Source organism: Aotus nancymaae, unplaced genomic scaffold (assembly GCF_030222135.1).
Source record: "Aotus nancymaae isolate 86718 unplaced genomic scaffold, 86718_ANA_hifiasm-v0.15.2.pri h1tg000059l, whole genome shotgun sequence".
Classification (NCBI taxonomy): domain Eukaryota; kingdom Metazoa; phylum Chordata; class Mammalia; order Primates; family Aotidae; genus Aotus; species Aotus nancymaae.
The window spans coordinates 50,353,269-50,380,019 of NW_026988473.1; the positions used below are offsets into that span (position 1 = coordinate 50,353,269).

Sequence of the window (26,751 nt, forward strand, 5' to 3'; positions counted from 1 at the left end):
ACACTGAATTGTACCACCAGCATTCCTGGGTCTTAAGCTTACAGACAGCATATCGTGGGACTTCTTGGCTTCCATTATAAAGTGAGCCAATTCTCATAAAAAATCCCCTCATAAATATATATCCTATTGGCTCTGTTTCTCTGAAGAATAGTAATATAGACTTTTTGTGATTTGAATGTATCCTCCAAAGTCCATGTGTTGGAAACTTAATCTCTAGTGCAACAGTGTTGAGAAGTGGGACCTTTAAGAGGTGATCAGGTCATGAAGTATCCACCCTCATGCATGGATTAATGCTGTTACCATGGCCATGGGTTATCTCAGGAGTGGGATCCAGATAAAAGGATGAGTTTGCTCCCGTGTCACTCTCACTTTCTCATGTACAAACACGCTTTCCCACTCATGTGATGCCTTCCATCATGGGATGATATAGCAATAAGGTCCTTGCCAGATGCTGGACCTTGATATTGAACTTCTCAGCCTCCAGAATTGTAAGCCAAATAAATTTCTGTTTATTGTCAATTACCCAGTGCTATAGTTTGAATATTTAACCCTTTAAACCTCATGTTGAAATTTGATCCCCAATGTTGTAGGTGGGACCTAATGAGAGGTGTTTGGGTCACGGGAGCAAATCCCTCATGAATGACTTGGTGCAGTCCTTGTCCTGTCCTCATGGTAATGAATGAGTTCTTGCTCTATTAGTTCCCATGAGAGTTCCCCTGAGAGCTGGCTGTTAAAAAGAGCCTGACACCTTCCCTCTCTTTCTTGCCTTCTTTCTCGCCATGTGATATCTGCACACAGTGGCTCCCCTTCACCTTCTGGCATGAGTGGAAGCAGCTTGAGACCCTCACTGGATGCAGATACTGGTGTCATGCTTCTTGTACAGCCTTCAGAACCATGAGCCAAATAAACCTCTTCTCTTTTCTAAATTGCCCAGCCTCAGGTATTGCTTTATAGCAACACAAATACACTAAGACACTTAGTCTGCGGTATTCTGTTACAGCAGCATAGAATGGATTCAGACAAGGCTGTTTCTCCTTATAGAGGCAGAAATGGCTGCAGTTTTTAAAGATTTTACATCTTTGCTCTAGACTTAGAGACTCACTCTAAAGCAACTCCTTTGACCAGAGAAAAGTCCACACACAGCGGAGGGTAGAGCTGGCTTGGGCCATTCCCTGACTCAAAGACTGGGCCTGGGGATGGGATTTTTCTAACTGATTTAGGATACACCACTGAGGCTGGAAGTGAAACCAATCTTACGTAAAGAGCTCCTCCATAGAGAACAGTGTGTGAATGGATGGGAGACTGACTACAGAATCCATGACAAAGACATAACCACCCAGAGGGTGCAGGAGACCACTGTCTGCTTGTATTCTGACTTGGATCTAGTCATCCCTCTCCTCACCAGGGCCAGGCCCTGCAGAGGCTCATCAAATTTCTGTTGGGAATCTGGTGCATACCAGGCTGCAGGCATCACCTAGGGCCTTGGTCTGCACAGCGTGGAAGCCACGTCAATCCTGATCTCTTTTAGTGCCTCTTCAATCAGCCCCATGATGCCCCCAACTCTTCCTGTCATCCTAGACTGACTCCCAAAATGCAGGTTAATCCAGATAGGGGGCCTCTCCTGTGCTCTTGGGATGCTGCTGCCCTCTGTGCTTCCTGCTACTACTACAGCATCCTGAGCCTGTATCACCTGGAACCTTGGTTCATTTATAGAGGGGAGCTCCCTCCACCTTCTGCTTTAACTGAAACCTGGCTGAGGACATAGCATGAGGGCTTACTAACGCCATAGCCCACCTACCATGTGACGAGGAAGGTGGTCAGTATCCCCCGCCCTCACTGCCTCTTTCAGATCACCACTGTTCTTTGGACTCCCTTCCTCAGCACGGCCATCTACTCACTTTCTCTACATTCACTCAGGACTTTGGCCCTTGACTCACAGGCTTCCCAGGAGAAATACTGCCATCATCCTGGGTGATATAGTATCCCTGTGGATAACTAAATCACAGGGATACTGTGATTAAGATATAACCTTCTATCTTAAAGTCTCTGGCCCCCTTGTCTCCAATGACCTTAGCCCTTCTTACTGCTCAGGCCACTCATCCCCTTGGTCACACTCTGAGGCCTGTCATCACCTAAAAGCAATACTCTGACAAAATCCGATTATCCAAACCTAAGTGCCTGTTCTTGCAGCTCCCCCTTCCTTATCTCATTACATCTATGTCCCCTTAACCTTCCACCTTCTTGTCATCACGTAGTGCTGAGCAGTGCAAGGAAAGCTCCATTCCACTGTGGACTGGCACCAGGGTCATCAACCCCCTGACATCTGGATTCTCTCTCTACTATACCACTGAAGCCACTAATGTCACCAGAAACTTCCTTGTTGCTAAACTAGAGGGACACCTCATCTTCTTCGTCCTCTCAGTTCTTATCTTTTTAGGCCTCTTCTCTATGTTGACCAATTCTTCATTCTTGAAATCCTTTTCTCCTGCAGCCACTAAATTGCCCATCACCCCTCATTTTCTTCCATCTCTTTGAATGCGTTTTCTTTCTTCTTGACTAATTCCTTTTCTTCCCATCAGCCCCATAAATGTTTTTGTTCCCAGGGCTCTGTCTTGGTTTACTTCTTCTTTCAAATTCTTCTTGGATTATACCACTCATACCCAAGGTTTCAACAACCACCCAAAAGCAAATGATGTCCAAGCCTAAATTCTGGGTCTTGAATGCCCATTGGGTATTGCCACCAGCATGCTCTGCAGGGTCCTTAACTTTAGCATGACCCAAATTGAACTTTCTATTCTCTTTTTTATTTTTATTTATCATTATTATTATTTTTTAAGACAGGGTTTCACCATGTTGGTCAGGCTGGTCTTGAACTCCCGACCTCAGGTGATCCACCCGCCTTGGCCTCCAAAGTGCTTGGATTACAGGTGTGAGCCACTACGCCCGGCCGAACTTTCTATTCTCTATCTTAAACTCTGTGGGACACGGCAGAATTTAATAAAGACCAACAGGCCGGCCACGGTGGTTCATGCCTATAATCCCAGCACTTTGGGAGGCTGAGGTGGGTGGATCAACTGAGGTCAGGAGTTCAAGACCAGTCTGGCCAACAAGGTAAAACTCCGTCTCTAGTAAAAATACAAAAATTAGCCAGGCGTGGTGACATGCACCCATAATCCCACCTACTCGGGAGGCTGAGGCAGGAGAATCACTTGAACCCAGTAGGCGGAGGTTGCAGTGAGCTGAGATTGGGCCACTGCAGCACTCCAGTCTGGGTGACAGAGCAAAACTCGATCTCAAAAAAAAAAAAGAACAAAAAAGCCAACATGCCAACATGTCACCTCCCTCCAGACAGAAAGGAAATTTGAATAGTACTCATTATTACTAATTTAAGATATATTAAAATGTCCCAAATATCCCTTTTATTCAGCGAGTTGGTAAATGTAAAAATATTTATAATCCTGATTTCTCCTTCAAGTCCTGAGTTGCTCAACAGTGAATTATCTTCCCACAGATGATTTCAGGAGGACAGGCTGTGCCTTGGCCATCCGCCTATCTTGTATTGGCCTTAGACACGAATCATGGAGTAGAGAGCAACTGTCTGGTAAGTGGGTGCAGTGGATTTGTTTGCATGCTTAGAAATGTATTTTGCCTTGATGCAGATATTATGCATACTATAAGAAGAGACTGGCCAGGCATGGTGGCTCATACCTGTAATCCCAGCACTTTGGAAGGCCGAGGCAGGTGGATCACTTGAGGTCAGGAGTTCAAGACCAGCCCTGGCCAACACAGTGAAACCCTATCCTACTAAAAATATGAAAATTAGCTGGCTGGGCACGGTGGCTCATGCCTGTAATCCCAGCACTTTGGAAGGTGAAGGTGAGCAGATCACATGAAGTCAGGAGTTCCAGACCAGCCTGGACAACATGGTGAAACCCCATCTCTACTAAAAATACAAAAACATGCCAGGCATGGTGACGGGTGCCTGTAATCCCAGCTACTTGGGAGGCTGAGGCAGGAGAATCACTTGAACCTAGGAGGTGGAGGTTGCAGTGAGCTGAGATCGCGCCACTACACTCTAGCCTGGGCAACAAAACCAGATTCCATCTCAAAAAAAAAAAAAAAAAAAAAAAAAAAGAAGGAAGGAAGGAAAGAGAGAAAAGAAAGAAAGAAAATAAAATAAAAAAGAAAGAAGAAAGAGGTGGTGGCAGCAGCAACATCTGAGTCACATGTAAAGCTGAAAATAGGTATGAGACCCAGCATGTCCTCTAAGGACACTCCCAGAGGGTCTCATATCACCTTTTGAACTGTGGGCTCTTCCCAGGCAGTTCCAGGTCTTATGTAAATGGACTGAGAATTTTCTAGAAAGGGAGACACCAGCTCCGGTAATGGAGCTTCCAAAACTGGCTAGGGAAAAAGCAGTCCCTATTGATACAGCGCCTTCTGGGTGCCACTGTGATTGAGGGAGGCGAAGTAATCTGAGGTCTCAGGATGAACAAAGCTTTGGATAACATTAATTTAACCTACTCAGCTCGTCATCTGTTTTCTTGGTGTGTGGTGCAAGGAACAAAAAACCTAATCAACTACTTTAAGAAGGAAAAGTGGGGGTTGAAGCTTGTTGGAAGGATAATTGAGTGTTTCAAGTAGCAACTAAACCAGAAGAATAAAAGGGAAACTCTGATTAGGGTCTTGGTCAGATACAGCTGGAACCAAGGATTCAATGTGTAGTTCTCTGGTTTTCTCTGCATGCTGCCTTCAACGTTCCCCACTGCAGCCTCAACTCCTCAGTGTGACTGAGTGCCACTAGCTCCCTGGCCTCATTCACATCCTACCTGCCACTGGCAGAGAGGGACTAGTCTATTTTCACTCTGCTCTGAGAAGGGTCTCTGGCCTGGCTTGGCTCGGGGGCAGACTCCCAAACTATTGGTGGTTTGGCTATGAACAGATCTGATGAGACCTCTGAATTCAAGTCCACCTGGACCAATTAGCTATATGCCATGGGGACAGGGTTGCACAGTACAGACCTGGTCATTGGGCACTCAGCCTGTGTAACAAGGACAATTTCCAGAGTAGAAGGACGTACAAGAATATTAGAATTCAGATTACAATTAGAATATTAGAATTAGAATATGGGCAGCCTCCCCTAGTGGGGATTACTACATCATTGCTAAGGAATTATTTTTCTTTTTTTCTTGAGACAGAATCTTGCTCTATTGCCCAGGCTGGAGTGCAGTAGCACAATCTTGGCTCACTGCAACCTCTACCTCCCGGGTTCAAGCGATTCTCCTGCCTCAGCCTCCCAAGTAGCTGGGATTACAGGAATGTGCCACCACATCTGGCTAATTTCTGTATTTTTAGTAGAAATGGGGTTTCACCATGTTGCCCAGACTGGTCTCAAACCCCTGCGCTCAAGCCATCTGCCTGCCTTGGCCTCTCAAAGTGCCAGGATTACAGGTGTGAGCCACCATGCCTGGCACTAAGTATTTTTCAATCCTTTCCCCCAAACAGAATCAAATAGCCTTAGCCTGTTGCCCATGATAATGAGGTCATGTGCCAAAGCACTGAAGAACATGGCGGAGCCCTTTCTCCTTGCTCTGCCAGTCCCTCGGGCCTCTTGGCTGTCCTCCTTCTCCTGGCTTCCAAAGCCTCAGCCCCTCTCCCAAGCTGCCTGCAAAAGTGTCTACTCAAACCCTGCCCTTTATGTTCCCTTCCTCTGAGTTGCTCTCTTTTCTTATTATGCCCAAAGGGAGAGCCTTGAAGTCTCCCAGAAAGGAAACATCTACAGATGCAAATCTGCATACGCTCCATAAGAAGACTGGTGGTTGAGGAAGGATTTCCTTTTAAGACCTGGTGCAGCCAGGCGGGATGGCTCATGCCTGTAATCCCAGCATGTTGGGAGGCCAAGGCAGGCAGATTGCTTGAGCCCAGGAGTTCAAGACCAGCCTGGGCAACGTGGCAAAAACTTATCTCTACAAAAATACAAAAATTTTCTGGGCACAGTAGCACTAGTAGTAATCTCAGCTTCTTGGGAGGCTGAGGCAGGAGAATTGCTTGAACCCAGGAGGCAGAGGTTGCAGTGAGTCAAGACCACACCACTACACTCCAGCCTGGTCCACTGGAGTAAAACCCTGTCCCAAAAAAAAAAAAAAAAAAAAACAAGCCAGGCACTGTGGCTCACACCTGTAATACCAGCACTTTAGGAGACCGAGGTGGGTGGATGATGAGGTCAAGAGGTAGAGACCATCCTGGCCAATATGGTGAAACCCCATCTCTACTAAAAATACTAAAATTAGTTGGGCATGGTGGCATACACCTGTAGTCCCAGCTACTCAGAAGGCTGAGGCAGGACAATCGCTTGAACCTGGGAGAAACAGGTTGGAGTGAGCTGAGATCACGCCACTGCACTCCAGCCTGGTGACAGACCGAGACTCCATCTCAAAAACAAACAAATAAACAAACAAAAAAACCTGGTGCAGAAGAACAGGTAAGGGGAAGAGGCAATTGTGTTGCAGACTCCCCAAATGGGTCTGGGTCTCTCCCCAGGTGAGGGTATTTTTTGCCCTGCTAGCTGTGTGAGCCTGTGTGTGTGTGTGTGTGTGTGTGTGTGTGTGAGAGAGAGAGAGAGAGAGAGAGATCATGCATGAGCCTTCCTGTCAAAGGTTTTAAACCCAGTCACCTGTGGATGGCCTCAGTGCATTCAATCCATCGTGGCTACAGCAGTATTAGTTAAAGAAAGTAGAAAGTTAACCTTTGAAGGAAAATTAACAGTAAGCAAGCCCCACAAAGTGTGTGAGTTACGGCAAAGTTTCTCTTCAAAGAGCCTGCTCAACCTTTTATTCTTTAATTCCCAGTACCCACACCCTTTCTTCTCCTTTGCTTCTTTCTGACTTTACTACATGCCCGGGCATGCCACAGCACCAGTGGTGCTATCAGCTCCAGCTCACATTCCTTTCCTAATTTAAGAAAAGATTGGCTCTCTAGTTCACTGCAGAGGACCCCTTCCTCCTCTCCCCTCTCTTTCATTAGGTGTCCACCTTGTCTAAGAAAGTTTAAATGTTTAGCCAGTCAGGTCTAGTTTAAATTGTGCAGTCTGACCCCAGCCAAGAGGGAAGGACATCGGGGCAGGAGTCATATTAGAAATAAAAACTTCAACTCTCCTTTGTTCTGGGTGCTCTCATGATGGCCAGCCCTGTGAGAAGCACCCTTTCTGCAGAAAGTAAAATTGCCTTCCTAAGAAAACTTTGTCTAAGTGCTAGTTCTTCTTTGCGGCACTGAGGAACGAGCATTTGTTTCTAACAATTTTGGGGGCTCATCTGGAGTTCCCATTCTCCTTCAGGAGGGGGTCTTTGGTCACCCCACCTAGGGGGAGACATGTCTCACTGTCCTATTGCAGTGGCCTCAGGGACAGGAGATCAAGATCCACCTGTTGTGATGAATAATCTGGGCTCTCAGCAACACGGGTAGAGAAGAAGCTTACAACACCACGGCAACCAGGTAACTGCACAGACCAAGGTAAGAAACATCGCAGGCTGAGGCGCCCCCACACTTCCCCCGCACTCCCCCAACCCCCCGCACCTAGGAGTGCTAGAAACCTCCAGCAAGGGGGTGTTGAAGTTCCAAGGAAAAGGCCTATTGTACTTAGGCATCACCCCAAACCTTCAAGATAATGAAATTCCTCCTGATAGTCCCCTAAGGCTTATGTTAAAATATTAGAAAGATAATGAAAGAACCAAACATAAAGGAAAGCAGCAAATAATAAAATATTGTTGTTTTATTTGGAGGGCCCATCCTTACACCCTCAGTCTTCTGGCCAAAATTTAGGCCTGATGAGGAGATTTGTCAGCTCTTAATGGAACATGTTAATGATAAAAGCCCTGTCTCCCAGGAGGAGATAGACTATGCCCTTTGTTAGAGACAAGGACCTGTCCTCCTTTACCCCTTAAAAACCAGAATGAACAAGCCAGAAACCAACTCCTCTGAAAGAGAAAAAGTCCCTGTTTCTAAACAACCTGCACCCACCAACACATGGGATCCTCTAGACCATCTTCTTCCCTTCAGTTTTCCCGACACTCCCTTCAGGCAGCTGTGCACTAAAAAGTAAACGTTTATATGAAACACTTACCCAGTGGAAACCTGTCTCTTGTAGACTTCTGAGGAAATCCATCAAGTTGAGGAATTAAAAGAGATGCTCATAACTGCCCCTATTCTAGCCCTACCCTTCCTAGAAGAGCCATTTCACCTTTTTGTTAACGTGAATAACAGGGTAGCTTTAAGAGTGCTTACCCAAGAGCACAGAGTCCAGGGCAGCTCGTGGCCTTCCTGTCAAAGGTTTTAAACCCAGCCACCTGTGGATGGCCTCAATGCATTCAATCCATCGTGGCTACAGCAGTATTGGTTAAAGAAAGTAGAAAATTAACCTTTGAAGGAAAATTAACAGTAAGCAAGCCCCACCAAGTTACAACTATCTTAAATCAAAAAGCAAGGAGGTGGATCAACAAACATTTTAAAGAGTGAGGCTATTCTGCTAGAAAAAGATAATTTAACATTAACTACTGATAATTCACTCAACCCAGCAGGTTTCTTAACAAGGAATCCAAACCTATAAAGGAGGCACACATGTTTAGATTTAATTAATTACCATATGAAGGTCTGGCCAGACTTAGAAGAAACTCCCTTCAAGACAGGGTGGCGCTTATTTATAGATAGGTCGGTCCTCCCAAGTAATTGAAGGGAAAAGACATAATAAGTGTTCAGTAATTAATGGAGAAACTCTTGAAGAAGTAAAGTCAGGAGGACTACCCAATAACTAGTCTGCCCAAACCCATGAACTGTTTGCACTCATCCAAGCTTTGAAACATTTACAGAGCCAAGAAGGAACTATCTATACAGATTATAAGTATGCCTTTGGAGGGGCTCATACATTTGGAAAAATTTGGACTGAGAGGGGTCTTATTAACAGTAAAGGCCAAAGTCTAGTCCACAAACAACTAATTGTTCGTGTCCTAGACAATCTCCAGGTGCCAGAAAGATAGCTATTGCACATGTCCCAGAGCATCAGAAAGACTTTTCTTTCACGAGTCAGGGAAATAACCTTGCAGATCAGATAGCCAAACAAGCTGCTGTTCCTTCTGAAATGCCTGTCTTTCACTTAACTCCTTGCCTTCCTTCCCCTACTGCAGTCCCCATCTTCTCTTCCACTGCAAAGGAAAAGTTAATAAAAATAGGTGCTGAAGAGAACACAGAAGGAAAATGAATATTACCAGATCAAAAGGTGTTACCCAAACCTCTCATGAGGGAGGTCTTGACTCAACTACATCAAAAAACCCATTGAGGACCCCAAGTTATATGTAATACAGTTCTGAGAGTTTATAAGTGTATTAGAGCCGGGCGCAGTGGCTCACGCCTGTAATCCTAGCACTTCGAAAGGCCGAGGTGGGTGGATCACCTGAGGTCAAGAGTTCAAGTCCAGCCTGGCCATCATGGTGAAACCCCATCTTGTAAAAAAATAAAAAATAATTTAAAAAAAAATTTTTTTTTAAGTGTATTAGAATTTATACCCTAGCCAAACAGGTCACAGATAGTTACCTAATATGCAGGAAAACTAATAAACAAGCCCTAAGAAAATCACTCCCCTGCCAGGCGCAGTGGCTCATCCCTGTAATCCCAGCACTTTGAGAGGCCGAGGCGGGCAGATTATGACGTCAGAAGATCAAGACCAACCTGGCCAACGTGGTGAAACCCCCTCTCTACTAAAAATACCAAAAATTAGCCAGGCGTGGCAGCATGCGTCTGTAGTCCCAGGTGCTCGGGAAACTGAGGCAGGAGAATTGCTTGAACCCGGGCAGCAGAGGCTGCAGTGAGCCAAGATTGCACCACTGCACTCGAGCCTGGGGACAGAAAAGAAAGAAAATTTTTGTATTTTTGTAGAGATAAGATTTCGCCACTCGAGCCTGGGGACAGAAAAGAAAGAATGAAAGAAAAAGAAAGAAAATCACTCCTCAATGGCAGAGATCCAAGGCTAAGACCATCCCAAAGTGTTCAAATTAATTACACTAAAATGCCTCCGATCAGTCGCCTGAAGTATTTGCTAGTAACGGTAGATCACTTTACTGAGTAGAGGCTATCCCGTTCTCAAGCACAATCACTAGTAATATAGTTAAAGCATTCACTGAAAACATCATACCCAGATTTAGACTAGTAGAAAACATTAATTCAGAAAATAGAACCCATTTCAAGGCAAATATTATTAGAGAATTAGCCCAGGTGCTAGACATAAAGAATACCATATCCCTTAGTATCCATCCTCTTCAGGAGGAGATGAATCAAACTCTAAGGAGTCACCTAACCAAATTAGTCCTAGAAACCCAGTTACCCTGGACTAAATGCCTCCCTATTGTCTTGTTAAGGATCAGAACCGCCCCTCGAAAGGATGTTTATCCTCTTATGAGATGCTACATAAGCTGCCTTATTTACATTCGATTACTGATGTCCCTACATCTGAAACCAAAAATCGGTTCCTCAGAAACTATATACTTGGTCTATCTCCTACTTTCTCTTCTCTTAAAACAAAAGGTCTCCTGGCACAGGCACCTCCCCTAAAGTTTCCAGCACATCAACATCAACCTAGAGATCGCATCCTCGTCAAAAGGTAGGAAGAAAGAAAACTCAAACCAGCTTAAGAAGGACCTTATCTAGTGCTCCTAACTACTGAGACTGCAGTCCGAAGAGTGGAAAGTAGACTCACCACACCCCCGTCAAAAGAGCACCTCCCCCACCCTCAGAATCACAGGCCATTTTTCCAAGGTCAAGCCCTACCAAATTAAAGCTAAGAAAAGCTTAATTCTTCCATACCTTTTATATTGTCTCTCCCTCTTTCCCCACTCTGTTGCTAGCTACTTCGTTATTAATGTAACTAAGTCTGACTCACGCCAAACCATTGTTTTTAATGCTTGTCTTGTTATACCTTCTAAGGATTTAAAGGACCAAAGACAACTAGCTTCTTCAGATAAGTATCTCCACAGTTAGCCCAGGTTCTCACTGTTGTGATTATCTACAACCAAGATGCCATTCCTTTACTCCCACAGCCTAGCAACCTTATAGTAATTAGAACTACATCCTTCAGACCACCCAACACCAAGGTTAGACTTCTACTGGGGGGTTTGTGTCAATCTAAAGCCCCTCCTCCATTTTACCAAAGGAACTACTCTCCCTGATTGCCAATCTCACCAATGCAACCCTGTCCTTATTTTTCTTTTTCTTTTTTTCTTTTTTTTAGACAGAATCTTGCTTTGTTGCCAGACTGGAGTGCAGTGGCTCGATCTCGGCTTACTGCAACCTCCACCTCCCGAGTTCAAGGGATTCCCCTACCTCAGCCTCCCGAGTAGTTGGGACTACAGGCATGCACCACCATGCCTGGTGATTTTTTTGTATTTTAGTAGAGACGGGGTTTCACCATGTTGGCCAGGATGGTCTCGATCTCCTGACCTCGTGATCCACCTGCCTCAGCCTCCCTATGTGCTGGGATTCCAGGCATTCCACTGCACCCAGCCTTATTTCTATTACTACCTCTACCTCCACTGACCCTAGGCCTGCCCTCAGTCAATTCTATAGTGTAGGGGCCAATGTCAATAAGAAAGATTCTATAAGTATTTTTAAAATACACATTATTCCTCCTCCTCCTTCCCTACCCCCAAAAGTTTCAGCTTTAGACCAGACACCTGTTATTCCTGTACCTAATGATAGGACCAAGGTGTCTTTTGTAAAAGTAAATGATCTAAAACAAACCTTAGCAATTAAGACAGAACATCAAGAGGCAAATGCCTGGTTCAAATAGACTAAATAGGGTCGGGTGCGATGGCTCAAGCCTGTAATCCCAGCACTTTGGGAGGCCGAGGCGGGTGGTTCACGAGGTCAAGAGATCGAGACCATTCTGGTCAACATGGTGAAACCCCATCTCTACTAATACAAAAAATTAGCTGGGCATGGTGGCGCGTGCCTGTAATCCCAGCTACTCAGGAGGCTGAGGCAGAAGAATTGCCTGAACCCAGGAGGCGGAGGTTGCAGTGAGCCGAGATCGTGCCATTGCACTCCAGCCTGGGTAATAAGAGCAAAACTCCGTCTCAAAAAAAAAAGAAATAGACTAAATAATAGGTTTGCACCCTAGACAAAAGCAACTGTTACGCTTGTGCGCACAGTAGGCCAGAGGCCCAGACTGTCCCCTTTCTACTTAGATAGTCTCTCTGTCAACCGGACATGAGCTGTATGGTGGCTCTTTTCAAAAATCCCACAGCCTAAAATGATAAATAGTACCAAGCTCTCTTTCTGCTGTTCCCAGAAGTTCAGCACCTGGCAGGTCAGCCCCCAAAGGCCACAGTCTCCACCTCCCACTATCAAGTTTACCTAGTGTCTCTCATGACAAGAGGAAAATTTAGCATTCCTCAGAAACTTAAAAGGATGCAAAGAGCTTAAGCCCTTCCAAGAGCTTACCCATCAGTCTGCCCTTAGCCATCCCCAAGCAGATGTATCGCGGCAGACTTTTACTAGACACTCTGCCAAGTAACTGGAGCGGAACTTGTGCTCCAGTCCAACTGGCCATCCCTTTCACCTTGACATTTCACCAACCTGAGAAAGTAAAAGCAAAAAGCTGCAAACCAAGAGAAGCTGCTTATGAGTCCTTTGATCCTCAAGCTTATGTAGATGCCATCAAATTTCTACGAGGACTGCCAAATGAATTCAAAGCCCGAAACCAAATAGCTGCAAGGTTTGAATCCGAATTGTTCTAGTAAGTAACTATCAATTAAAATGTAGATTAGATAAACTACATTTTCTTTTTTTTAATTTTTTAATGTTTTTTTAAAGGTGGGGTTTCACCATGACAGCCAGGCTGGTCTTGAACTCCTGACCTCAGGTGATCCACCCACCTCGGCCTCCCAAAGTGCTAGGATTATAGGCGTGAGCCACCGTGCCCAGCTAAACTACATTTTCTATAACCAGCAACGTTTTGTTAACTATACCAGAGATGCCATGAGAGGAATAGCTGAACAATTAAGGCCCACTAGTCAAATGGCCTAGGAAAACAGAATAGCATTACACATGATGCCAGCAAAAAAAGGTAGAGTTTGTGTCATGATTAGAACCCAGTGTTGCATCTTCATTCCTAATAACACAGCCCCCGACAGAACAATTACAAAGGCCTTACAAGGCCTTACCTCTCTATCAGATGAATTAGCTAACAACTCAGAGATATCTGATCCCTTAACAGGCCTCACAGACAAGTAGTTCAGTGGATGGAAAAAGTTAGTAACTTTAATACTCACCCCTCTCGCAACTGTCACAGGTGTACTGCACTAATCCTTGTTAAATGCTGCCTCATACCCTGTGCTTGTGGGTTAGTGTAAAAACTTATTAAAGCAACTCTTGGCCGGGTGCGGTGGCTCACACCTGTAATTACAGCAGTTTAGGAGGGCAAGGTGGGCAGATCACCTGAGATAGGCAGTTCAAGACCAGCCTGACCAACATAGAGAAACCCGTCTCTACTAAAAATACAAAAAATTAGCCAGCCATGGTGGTGTATGCCTGTAATCTCAGCTACTCAGGAGGCTGAGGCAGGAGAATTGCTTGAACCCAGGAGGTGGAGGTTGCGGTGAGCCGAGATTGGGCTATTGCACTCCAGCCTGGGTAACAAGAGTAAAACTCCGTCTCAAAAAAAAAAAAAAAAAAAAAACTCTCACGAAAACTTTCCTCAATTCTCCCCCACCCTATTCAAATAGACTTTTTCTTCTAGAAAATCAAGCCAGCCAAAACAATAAAAAACAGCACAGTCAGAATACGCTAAAAAAAAAGTTTGGAAGGCCGGGCGCGGTGGCTCACGCCTGTAATCCCAGCACTTTGGGAGGCCGAGGCGGGTGGATCACAAGGTCAAGAGATCGAGACCATCCCGGTCAACATGGTGAAACCCCGTCTCTACTAAAAATACAAAAAATTAGCTGGGCACGGTGGCGCGTGCCTGTAATCCCAGCTACTCAGGAGGCTGAGGCAGAATTGCCTGAACCCAGGAGGCGGAGGCTGCGGTGAGCCGAGATCGCGCCATTGCACTCCAGCCTGGGTAACAAGAGCGAAACTCCATCTCAAAAAAAAAAAAAAAAAAAGTTTGTAAAGAAAGAGTTAATTTTAAAAAAAGTAGAAGGAAGAAGTTTATGGCAAAATTTCTCTTCAAAGAGCCTGCTCAACCTTTTATTCTTTAATTCCCAGTACCCACACCCTTTCTTCTCCTTTGCTTCTTTCTGACTTTACTACATGCCCGGGCATGCCACAGCACCAGTGGTGCTATCAGCTCCAGCTCACATTCCTTTCCTAATTTAAGAAAAGACTGGCTCTCTAGTTCGCCACAGACGACCCCTTCCTCCTCTTCCCTCTCTTTTGTTAGGTGTCCACCTTATCTAAGAAAGTTTAAATGTTTAGCCAATCAGGTCTAGTTTAAACCAATCAGGTCTGGTGCAGTCCGACTCCAGCCAATGAAGAAAGGACACAGGGGCAGGAGTCACATTAGAAATAAAAACTTCTACTCTCCTTTGTTCTAAGTGCTCTCGTGACTTGTGAGAAGCACCCTTTCTGCAGAAAGTAAAATTGCAAACAAAACTCCTAACAAAACTCTTTGTCTAACTGCTAGTTCTTCTTTGCAGCACCAAGGAACGAGCATTTGTTTCTAACACTGTGTGACAGACCAATTGCATACAACTGACAAGTGAGCAGCCGAGAGTGGGCAGTGATTGCCCCAGGCCCTTCCCACTCACTCCAGGTCCAAGCCAGGATCCGAGCCTTCTGCCTCTGGCTTGCAATTGATTTGATGTCTGCACTGGCCCTTGCTAATCCCTAAGGTTTGAGCTTTTGTTTACCCTCTGGCCACTTTGGTTAGCATCTCCTCCTCCAGTTTCAGCTTTCACATTAAACCCCAAACCCAGCCTTCTTGGCAAGTCCTTCAGTCAACCTCACACCAGCAACACTCTTGGGGCTCAGTCGCAAATATGCATACTACCTCTGTTGGGAAGGGAGTTAGATTCTTCCTGGTCCTGTCTGGGCACCAAGGAGTAAGAAAGATAGAGAAGAAGCATCTCTGCCAAAGGGGAAGAGATGCTTAGCTCCAAAGTAGCTCTGCCCTCCACCACCAGCCTCCAGCTCTGTCTCTGCTGGGGCCACTCAGCATTCAGCGATTAGGAGATAGGAAGGGACCTAAGTGTACCTGCAGGTGGTGATGCTCAAGTCTCAGGCACAAGGGACTGGACACAGAGGAGGTAGCACCAGGAACACTGGGGACAGGAGTGTAAGGCCGGTTGCCTCACTCGGAACTTGGACACACACCCCTGCTTCTTTTTCAAAAGCTCGGACAAGCCCGGACGAGCTCAGGCAAGCTCAGGCATGCTCAGGCTTTTTCCCTTCTCCCATGCTCACACAGCCTGACCTTCCCTTAAAAGAGCCCAGTATGCAAACAAGGTGCAGTAACCCTAGCCTCTTAACAACCAATAGCAGCCGAGTTTTAACAACCAATAGCAGCTGAGTCTTAACAACCAATAGCAGCCGAGTAATTCCAACCAACAACAAACCAAGTCCTAGGTAAAGGCTTATAACTTACCCAATAGCAGTCCTGCTCTCCCACAACCAATCCAGCTCCCTCACTCTGTATAAAACCCCCTGTCTGAGAGGAGTCCATGCGACTTCTCCGGCCCCTCCTGTCGGACCGCAGAACCTCACCCGGGAGCCTGAATAAATTCCTTCGCATCAGATCTTTTCGTGCTGGCCTCAGTTTCTTCTCTGTAAACTCGGCGAGAACAGACCTTACAAGGAGGATGGTACAAGGGACATGAGGGACAGTGCCTAGATCTGGCCTGCTAAAGGAGCAGACAGCAGAGCTAGCGTTGTAGCAAGAGCAGCTGCTCCGGGCCCTTGCCAGGAGAAGATACGGCTCCAAAGAGGACAACATTGCAATGGCGTCACAAGTCCTTGTCTTCTTTTCTTCCCAGCATTGTTGTGACTCATTCCTTGACTGACAAAGCCTAGGATCTCTTATATACGTTCCTTTTATTTGCTCATTCATCAATGTTTTCAGCTTTTGTCTGAACAAGAATAAACAGAAATTCATATTTCTCAGCAGTTTGCTTATTGCAGAATTGAAACCTAGAAATGGAAAACGTGAACCTGGCAGTGAAACTGGCTTCACTGGCAATGAAACATGCTATGCTCTTGCTACCCTAATACCTGGCACAGTTGGATTCCTCTGGGTCTTGTTCATGATGATGGATCCCACTACCTAGGACACCCTTCTGCCTCATCCACTTGGCAAACTCTTACCCATCTTTCAAGCCCTAAGTCAGGTGTCGCCGCTCCTGGGAACAGCAACACCCACCTCTCTATCCCATGAATAATTGCTTACCAGGCCGGGCGCGGTGGCTCACGCCTGTAATCCCAGCACTTTGGGAGGCCGAGGCGGGTGGATCACGAGGTCAAGAGATTGAGACCATCCTGGTCAACATGGTGAAACCCCGTCTCTACTAAAAATTCAAAAAAATTAGCTGGGCGTGGTGGCGCGTGCCTGTAATCCCAGCTACTCAAGAGGCTGAGGCAGGAGAATTGCCTGAACCCAGGAGGCGGAGGTTGCAGTGAGCCAAGATCGCGCCATTGCATTCCAGCCTGGGTAACAAGAGCAAAACTCCGTCTCAAAAAAAAATAATAATAATAATAAAATAATTGCTTACCATTTGGCCCTCATAGTGACCTGTGTTTGCCACAAAAGGTTATTTTATTCTACATGGTTAGTTGTTTCTGCTTAATACCTCCACTAAACTGTGTACAATGGAGAAGGAGGAAGGATTATCTTGTTTGTATTTGTATCTGTGTCTAGCTAGCACTTGCTAGTAACTGCTCAGCATTCAGGTACCAGAAGTTAGAGAGAGACCTGGGGCTGACATTGCTCAAGTCTCAGGCACAGAGGCCTGGGCACAGAGGACACAGCACCAGGAACACTGGGAGCAGGAGGATGGCGCAGGAGACATGAGGGTGCAAGGACTAGCACAGTGCGAATCCTTAAAGTAAATGTTGCTGCACATGACGGCTCCCTCACACCTGCAAACCCAGAACTTTGGGAGAGCAAGGTGGGCAGATTGCTTGAGCCCAGGTGTTTGAGACCAACCTGGACAACATGTCAAAATCCCATTTCTACAAACAAATAAAAATTAGCCAAGCATGGTGGCAGGAGCCTGTAGTCCCAACTACTCAAGAGGCTGAGGTGCAAGGATGGCTTGAGCCTGAGTGATTGAGACAGCAGTAAGCCAGGATCATGGCACTGCATTCCAGCCTGGCCAACAGAGTGAGGCTATCTCAAAATATAAAAATAATTTTCTTTTTAAATGTTGATTGAAATAAATGAACCAAAAAGTTCAATCAACAACATAAACCTAAGTGCCATTTCACTGTATGCTTTGGTCCATTCAGTGTCAGAGCCAGGAATCCAATTGGGAAGCATGTCCTGGAGCCAGGTCCTCTGTCTTCCCCAGCTTCAGTATTTTGCTCCATCTCTTAACAAGGAGGCTTAAGGCTGGGCATGGAGAATCATGCCTGTAATCCCAGCACTTTGGGAGGCCAAGGCAGGAGGATTGTTTGAGGCTAGGAGTTTGAGGCCAGCCTGGGCAACACAGCAAGACCCCATCTCTACAAAAAATTTAAAAATTAGCTAGGCATGGTGGTGCATGCCTGTAGTCCTAGCTACTCTGGAGGCTGAGGCAGGAGGATAACTTGAGCCTAGGCATTTGAGGCTGCAGTGAGCCATGATTGTGCCACTGCACTCCAGCCTGAATGACAGAGTGAGACCCTATCTCCAAAAATTAATAATAATAATAAAGAATGAGGAGGCTTGAAGTACAACCTTTTCCCAATTTCAAATACAAATTTAAGACTCCTCATGGGCTTTTATCTCCATTTTCATTCTCCAAGAATAGCTTCTTCGGTACTTGTAGCAATAGTGTATGACAGACAGAAAAACTGCACATTTTATTGTCCAAATTAGCTGGCTGCATAGGTCTCTTTAGCTGTTAATGGAACTATAGGATGTCTAGTGCTGTTCAAGTCAAGGTCTAGCAGTAAAATTCTTTTTTTATTTTTTATTTTATTATTATTTTTTTTTGAGATGGGGTTTCACTCTTGTTACCCAGGCTGGAGTGCAATGGTGCGATCTCGGCTCACTGCAACCTCCGCCTCCTAGGTTCAAGCAATTCTGCCTCAGCCTCCCGAGTAGCTGGGACTACAGGCGCGCACCACCATGCCCAGCTAATTTTTGTATTTTTAGTAGAGACGGGGTTTCACCTTGTTGACCAGGATGGTCTCAATCTCTTGACATCGTGATCCACCCGCCTTGGCCTCCCAAAGTGCTGGGATTATAGGCGTGAGCCACCGCGCCCGGCCAGTAAAATTCTTTCTGGAATTGCTGTGCCTGGTGCTTTGCACAAAGTAGCCACTAGAAAATTAATACCATAACTGCATGTAACCATGAAAGTGAGGCAGGCCAGGAGGAGATGGTGCGGGGTCTGCTATCACACGCCATTCTTGACGCAGCAAGAACCTCAATCAAGGGATGATGAACCCAGGACCCTCAGATCGTAGGCATGCAATTCTCAGTCAGGCTGTTAGGAAGTCACAGCCTGGGAGAGTCAGAGTGACATCATTTTAAAATCAACTCCATTTTTTTTTTTTTTTCGAGACAGAGTCTCGCTCTGTCACCCAGGCTGGAGTGCAGTGGCACAATCTCGACTCACTGCAACCTCCACCTCCCGGGTTCAAGCGATTCTCTGGTCTCAGCCTCCCAAGTAGCTGGGATTACAGGTGTGTGCCACCATGCCCGGCTAATTTTTGTAGTTTTAGTAGTGATGGGGTTTCACCATCTTGGCCAGGCTGGTCTTGAACTCCTGACCTCAGGCGATCCACCCGCCTCAGCCTCCCAAAGTGCTGGGATTACAAGCATGAGTCACAGCACCTGACCTCAACTCCATCTTAAAACTACCCAAGGCACATTCCTTGCCACTCATGACCCATGGTCATATGATGTTTAGTTGAGGAAACAGCTTAAAGATACCTGCAAGGACATAGTCCTACAACAACTGAAAGTCCAGATGTTCCAACACCCATAATAATATATGCTTTCAAGATAATTACAATGGCCAGATGCAGTGGCTCATGCCTGTAATCCCAGCATTTTGGGAGGCCAAGCCAGGAGGATTCCTTGAATGCAGGAGTTTGAGACCAGTCTGGGCAACATAGAGAGACACCATCTCTACAAAAGTAAAAACGAATTAGCCAGGCATGGTGGTGTGCACCTGTGGTCCCAGCTACCCAGGAGGCCGAAATGTGTGGATCACTCGTGCCTGAGAGGTGACGGTTGCAGTGGGCTCAGATTGTACCACTGCATTCCAGCCTGAGTAAGAGAGTGAGACCCTGTATCAAAAACAAAACAAAACAAAAAATATATAATTATAGTTATACTTTGAGGTACTTTCACTCTATAATGTCAAGGATAGCTTTCTTTACTACATTTTATTTTATTTTAAAAAACATATCCACTTGACATCCGATTTTTTACTTTTTATTTTTAAAAAAAGGATAGCTTTCTTTAAATTTATTTATTTTATTTTATTATTTTTTTTAGAGATGGGGTTTCACCATGTTGGCCAGGATGGTCTCGATCTCTTAACCTCGTGATCCACCTGCCTGGGCCTCCCAAAGTGCTGGGATTACAGGCGTGAGCCACTGTACACTGCTAGCTTTCTTTAAATTAACAGAATAATAAATTTGGTGATGCTGTCAACCTACTCTCATGTAGACACATCTTAGCTTAACTTTTATGTAGACAAGACCCCTACATAAGAAAAACTTAAAACAAAGATGAGGTGTTCCTCCTCTTGCCTTCTGAGGATGTTACACTCTGAAACAGTAGCTTTCAATAAATTATCTCTTCTCACTGCACTCTGAGACTCACTTTGAATTCCTTCCTGCACAAGACCCAAGAACCCTCTTGGGGTCTGGATCAAGACCTATTTTTCTGGCAACAATACAATATCTAAATGATTTAACTCGTGGCTACAAGTTTAGAGAAATACGTTGCATTAGGCAAGCTCTTTTCATTTCAAGCAACTGACTCATCTTAAAATAGCTTAGGCCAAAAGAGGAATATGCATGGTCTCATGGAACCAAACCAAGATTGGCATCAGGGACTTAGACTCTCTCAGATCTTGCCCTCCTCATTTCTCAATTCTGCTTCTGTGTTGGTTCATTTACTTCTCCTGCAAATAGGCTTTTGCTAAGCAGCTTGGCTTCCCAATCTTTGCCAGCAACTCAAGCATCTGCAAGGTTCTAGGAAAAATTCCACTTGGCCCAGCCCACATATACGTGCCCCTGTATTCAAGGGAGTGATGCTGCAAATCAGAAATTTGCAGGGTGAGTAGAGGATGATTATTGGACACATCTTTGCAAGTCAGGTGACTTGCCCAATTTCTATTGACTGCATATGTTAATAACTTTTTTTTTTCTGAGACAGAATCTCCCTCTGACACCCAGGCTGGAATGCAGATGTCGGCTCACTGCAATCTCTGCCTCCTGGGCTCAGGTGATCCTCCCACATCAGCCTCCCGAGTAGCTGGGACTACAGGTGCACTTGATCACGCCTGGCTAATTTTTGTTTTTAGTAGAGACAGGGTTTCACTATGTTGCCTAAGCTAGTCCCGAACTCTTGGGCTCAAGCAATCTGCCTGCCTCAGCTTCCCAAAATGCTAGGATTACAGGTGTGAGCCACCATGCCTGGCCTCAAATATGTTTTAAAAGGAAAATGGAGTGGGAAAGCTTTGGTAATCCCACCACTCACATAAATGACAGCCATTGTTGGCCTTTATTCTTTTAATGCTTTGACAACAATCCTATGTATGCAATTTGGTTTGCTGATCTTTTTTTTTACTTTATTATAACACATACATTTCTCTAATCATAAAAACTTCTTGAAATGCTGCTTTAAATAGCTATATAATATACTCTGAAGACTCACCCAGGCTGGAGTGCAGTGGCACGTTCTCAGCTCACCGGAACCTCCAGCTCCCAGATTCAGGTGATTCTCCTGCCTCACCCTCCCAAGTAGCTGGGATTACAGCACCCGCCACCACATCTGCCTAATTTTTGTATTGTTAGTAGAGGAAGGTTTCACCATGTTGACCAGGCTGGTCTTGAACTCCTGACCTCAAATGATCCCCCCACCTCGACCTCCCAAAGTGTTGGTATTACAGGCGTGAGCCATCATGGCTGGCGCACTGAAGACTTTTAACCACTTCATTCAGAAGGAAAGCAGGCAGTAGCAGCAGAGTGAGGAGGCATTCTTTCTGTATATGTGCCTCTGTCCTCAGTGCCCTGAGGCACTTTCAGTTCCTGGGACACAGGTCCAACTTCAGAGGAGAGGGCATTACACTGGAATTCCCCCTCCGCATTTCCTGCATTTCCCAAAACTTGTCTCATTTACACTCATTCTTCCCCTACTACAGGCTCAGAGAACTGGCTACAAATTTGGGTAGTGGTTCAGCCAAACACTCTTTAGGTTTGAATCCTGAAGCTATAGCTTTGTAATTGGGGAAACATTTCACCTCTCCAAAAACCATTTGTAAAATGGGGATTTTGTCACAGAGTTCTCATGAGGATTAAATGTTATTATGTATGTAAAACACTTAGCACTTAGATGATAAATAATAGCAAAACTAGCAAAACCCAGGCCAGGTGCGGTAGCTCACACCTGTAATCCCAGCACTTTGGAAGGCCTAGGCATGCCGATCACTTGAGCCCAGGAGTTTGAGACCAGCCTGGACAACATGGCAAAACCCTGTCTCTACCAAAAATACACACATTAGCCAGGCATGATGGTGTACACTTGTGTCCCCAGCTACTTGAAAGACTGAGGTAGGAGGATCATTAGAGCCCGGGAGGTCGAGCCTGTGGTGAGCTGAGATCAGGCCACTGCACTCCAGCCTGAACTACAAAGTGAGACCCTATCTCAACAAAACAAAACACCCCAGCAAAACCCAAACAAGATTCCCTCTTAATTATAGCCCTCTCCTCCCTTCCCCTTCTCTTGCAGTCATGCTTCTTGCAAATGATCTGTGCTTGCTGTATCTATTTCCTCATCTCCCGTTTATATCTGAACTCATTGTAATCTGACTGTTTCCCCTGTACTGACACTACTCACCAAATATCTCTTAATGAACTCTAGATGCCTTCACAGAGCTTTGAGTCACTGCTCAATCTTTTCTGTATTAGTCACAGTTAATCAATTTCTCCTTCAAAGTTCTCTTGTTCTCTGTCAGATTCCATCCAGTTTTCCTAATTCTCAGTCTGCACCTTCTTATTCTCCTTTGCTGCCTGAACTCTGTCTTCTTCTTTTTTTTTTTTTTTGAGACAGAGTCTCGCTCTGTTGCCAGGCCAGAGTGCAGTGGCACCATCTCGGCTCAGTGCAACCTCCATCTCCCAGGTTCAAGCGATTCTCCTGCCTCAGCCTCCCGAGTAGCTGGGATTACAGGCATGCACCACCAAGCCCAGCTAATTTTTGTATTTTTAGTAGAGACGGGGTTTCACCATGTTGGCCAGGCTGGTCTCAAACTCTTGACCTCGTGATCCACCTGCCTTGGCCTCCCAAAGTGCTGGGATTACAGGCATAAGACACCATGCCCAGCCTGAACTCTGTCTTTTAAGTCAGGGGTCCTCAACCCCTGAATTAGTAGCGAAACCCCCATGGTACCAGTTTGTGGCCTGTTAGGAACAGGGCTGCGCAACAGGAGGTTAGCAGCGGGCAAGCCAGAGAAGCTTCATCTGTATTTACAGCCACTCCTGATTGCTTGCATTACCACCTGAGCTCCACCTCCCATCAGATTAGCCGAGGCATTAAATTCTCATAGGAGCACAAACTCTACTGTGAATGGCATGTGTGAGGGATCTAGGTTGTATGCGTCTTATAAGAACCTAATCCCTGGTGATCTGTCACTGTATCCCATCACCCCAAGATGGGACCATCTATTTGCAGGAAAACAAGGTCAGGGCTCCCACTGATTTACATTGTGGTGAGTTGTAGTATTATTTCATTATATATTACAATGTAATAATAATAGAAATAAAGTGCATAATAAATGTAATGTGCTTGAATCATCCCAAAACCACCTTCCCCATTTTCCCCTAGAAAAATTGTCTTCCACAAAACCAGTCCCTGGTGCCCAAAAGGTTGGAAATCACTTTAATTAGTATTTGTTTTCAACTTTCATATGTCTAGAAAAAGCATGATTCTTTGCTATGAGACCTGAGTTGGAATTCTGACTCTGCTACCTACTAAATTGATTTCCTAAATTATTTTACTCCCTTGAGACTTCATACTCTCATTTGCAAAAAAGTTCCTCCTCTCCTGGATAGTCATCCTAAATTTAATTGTATAACAAACCTGTATTTCCAGGCCAGGCACAGTGGCTCACGCCTGTAATCCTAGCACTTTGGGAGGCCGAGTCTGGTGGATCATGAGGTCAGGAGTTCGAGACCAGCCTGGCCAACGTAGTGAAAGCTCCATCTCTACTAAAAATACAAAAAGTAGCCAGGCATGGTGGCGCATGCCTGTAGCCTCAGCTTCTTGGGAGACTGAGGCCGGAGAACCGCTTGAACCTGGGAGGCGGAGGTTGTGGTGAGCCGAGATCGCACCACTGCACTCCAGCCTGGGCAAAGAGAGAGACTCCATCTCAAAAAAAAACAAAAAAACACCTGTATTTCCCATTAGCATAATGAATTAGTAAGCATAAATTGGAATTCCAGGCCTGGAAACTTATTTCATACCATAACAATGTCAAAAATCAGAACAAATATAAGCTCTTCAAAATGTTTATTAGCCATATAAAACTGAACAATATGAACTGTGATGTAAATGCTCCTTTGAGGTATTTTTCTTCATGGGCTGGACTGGCCCAAGTTTTTTTGACTCTTAGTTTAATGAAGTTTGGACACAACATGCCATCTTTTCCTGGTGAATCTTCCTGGAGCATACATAGATATTTTTCCTTACTCCAGAGACATTGCATTGAAATTTAAATTTCATTGAATTGCATTGAAAATTAGGGTCATCTGCCACAAAGAAAAAAAAGAATTCAATGATGTTCAGATGAATGCCTCCCAAAAGTTTTTGAATGCTAAATGTTGGGAGACGGACAGTTTCAATGATATCTTATTCTTCCATTTTTATAAAAATCTACTTTGCTGAGTTTCTGAGAAATATCTAGCAATACTACCAGTTTGCAGGAGAAATTTCTAGATTCACTCACTCTGCAGTGTCTGTCAGTTTCAGTGTTATTTTTTACAGTTATACAAAACCTTAAAAAATACTCAATGAGGCAGTTTCCTCCCAATTCCTAGTTCCAGGCTTAAGATTTACATAATGTCCAAAACACTTCCAAAATTATTTTTGATCTATCCTCCTTATTGATTGCTTTAATTGGCCTTTGCAAATGTCACATATAAAGATACTTCAAGAACGGTCTTGCAGTAAAAACAAGGCCGGAAGCAGAGTAAAAAGAAAAAAAGAGAAAAGAAAAAAAAAAAAAGAGTGGGCTGGGCGCAGTGGCTCACGCCTGTGATCCCAGCACTTTGGGAGGCCAAGGCAGGCGGATCATGAGGTCAGGATATTGAGACCATCCTGGCCATGGTGAAACCCCATCTCTACTAAAATACAAAAAATTAGCCAGGTGTGGTGGTGCGCACCTGTAGTGCCAACTACTCAGAAGGCTGAGGCAGGGGAATTGCTTGAATCTGGGAGACGGAGGTTGCAGTGAGCTGAGATCGTGCCACTGCACTCCAGCCTGGCGAAACAGCAAGACTCTGTCTCAAAAGAAAAAAAAAAAAGAATGCAAGCCAACTCAGAAAAAAAAAAATGCAACAACTTATTTTCTCTGTTGGTTAAAGTCAGTGAGATGCTTTGTGAAGATCAACTGGGGAGGAAGGAAAACTATTCTAGTGTCAGGATGCTGCTGCTTATGAATTGGGAGACAGCCTGGAGCAACCCAGGACAGCTAGCATTAAACCTAGTTGTTATGAACTTTTTAAAAAATGCCATAGTTTCTTGACTTCTGGAACAAAGTGGAGTGAAAATCAAAGCTTGAGAATGGACTCTTCAAAATACTTTAGTTCATTAATTAAAGCCTACTGCTCGTGTATGCCTGGCAGGATGAAGTTAAGGCAACAATTTCAATTTGCAGTCAATTGCAATATGCAATACCTCCTACCCAATCAGAATTAATATTTAAAATTTTTCTTCCTTACCAAAGTCAGCTTTCTAAAAAAAAAAAAAGTTTTATCAATGCCAACTACCTGTCTCAAACAGTAGCAGACCCCTGCATTTTAGTTGTTTTCTGCAAAAATCTTCAATGCTTCAATATTAGCAACAAACATAAACTGTTCATAGTTTCAAACTGTTCAAAGAAAATGCCTATCCTCTTATTTTCTATCCACAGCAGGGTCCTATTTCAGGCCCTCCTTTCTTTTACAGTCATTATTATATAATAACCTTGAAACCAGTCTAACATAATTCTCTGGATCTTTTCTCCAATGTACCACTAGTATCTTTTTAAGATATGTATGGTCGGCCAGGCGCGGTGGCTCACACCTGTAATCCCAGCACTTTGGGAGGCCAAGGCAGGTGGATCCCCTGAGGTCAGGAGTTCGAGACCAGTCTGACCAATATGGCGAAACCCCGTCTCTAAAAAAAAGAAAAAAGAAAAAAAGATTATGTATGGTCTTTTGAGCCTTCATTCAACCTTGCACAATCCCTCCAGCATTAGCATTTATCACATTTTGTTGTCACTATATATTTACAAAAATCTCCTCTATTTTATCTTGATTTCCTAGTGGGCAAAGACTAATTCTTACTGGTCTTTGGTCTACTGCATAGTCAGCACATAGCACTCTACAAAAGCACCTTTAGTTAAATATGAATCCAACTCTCAGATTAGTTTTTAGATGGCCTAAGAATTCCCTCTTTGAACACCAGATATCAGTTTTCCTTCTTAATCCAATATTCTTGTGTGAAAATTTTACTGCAAATGTTGATGAAAAACACCTGAATTTTTCTTTGAAGCTAGTGCACTGGAAAAATGCACTTTAGTGACTTAAAGTGATCATATGTAAACACCAATTACCATATATATATGGTAATTGGTGTGTGTGTATATATATATATGTTAAGAGACAGGCTCTCACTCTGCACCCAGGCTGGAATACAATGGTGGTTATCGTAGCTCAGAGATTATAGGTGCAAGCCACAGCACCCAGCCCAATTATTATAATCTTTTTATAGCTTTGTCATTAGTAGCTACTAAAAGATGTGAGTTGCCTGCTCCAGTTCCTGTAGCTTTTCAGGTTTTATCACCCATACCCACCAGCTTTTATATCTAATTCTGCCTGTACCAGTTCATCTCACACTTCAAAATTTTAAGATACCGTAGACTTGAAAGCTAATATAATCAAGCTTGTTAGAAATATTTATATCAAAGGTTTATCATGATTACACACACTCGAAGTCCCAGTTACTCCAGAGGCAAGAGGATCCCTTGGGCTCAGGGATTTAAGACCAGCCTAAGCAACAGTGAGACCAGCTCTGGTTCTAATCAACATCAGAAAAAGATGCCATAGAAATAACACTGTCACTTCAATTTGCAGTCA

The 26,751-nt window shown here is 44.6% G+C and overlaps 1 protein-coding gene across 1 annotated transcript in view; it reads right to left on the reverse strand.

Moving 5' to 3' along the window:
* SWAP70 (switching B cell complex subunit SWAP70) overlaps positions 1-8,195 on the reverse strand; it is a 157,575-nt gene extending 149,380 nt beyond the window's left edge. Inside the window, exon 1 of the mRNA XM_021675143.2 lies at positions 8,120-8,195. Within this exon, the coding sequence (XP_021530818.1) occupies positions 8,120-8,161 (42 nt within the window). The 5' untranslated portion in view covers positions 8,162-8,195. The remainder of the gene's footprint in view (positions 1-8,119) is intronic.
* Positions 8,196-26,751: the final 18,556 nt, after the last annotated feature.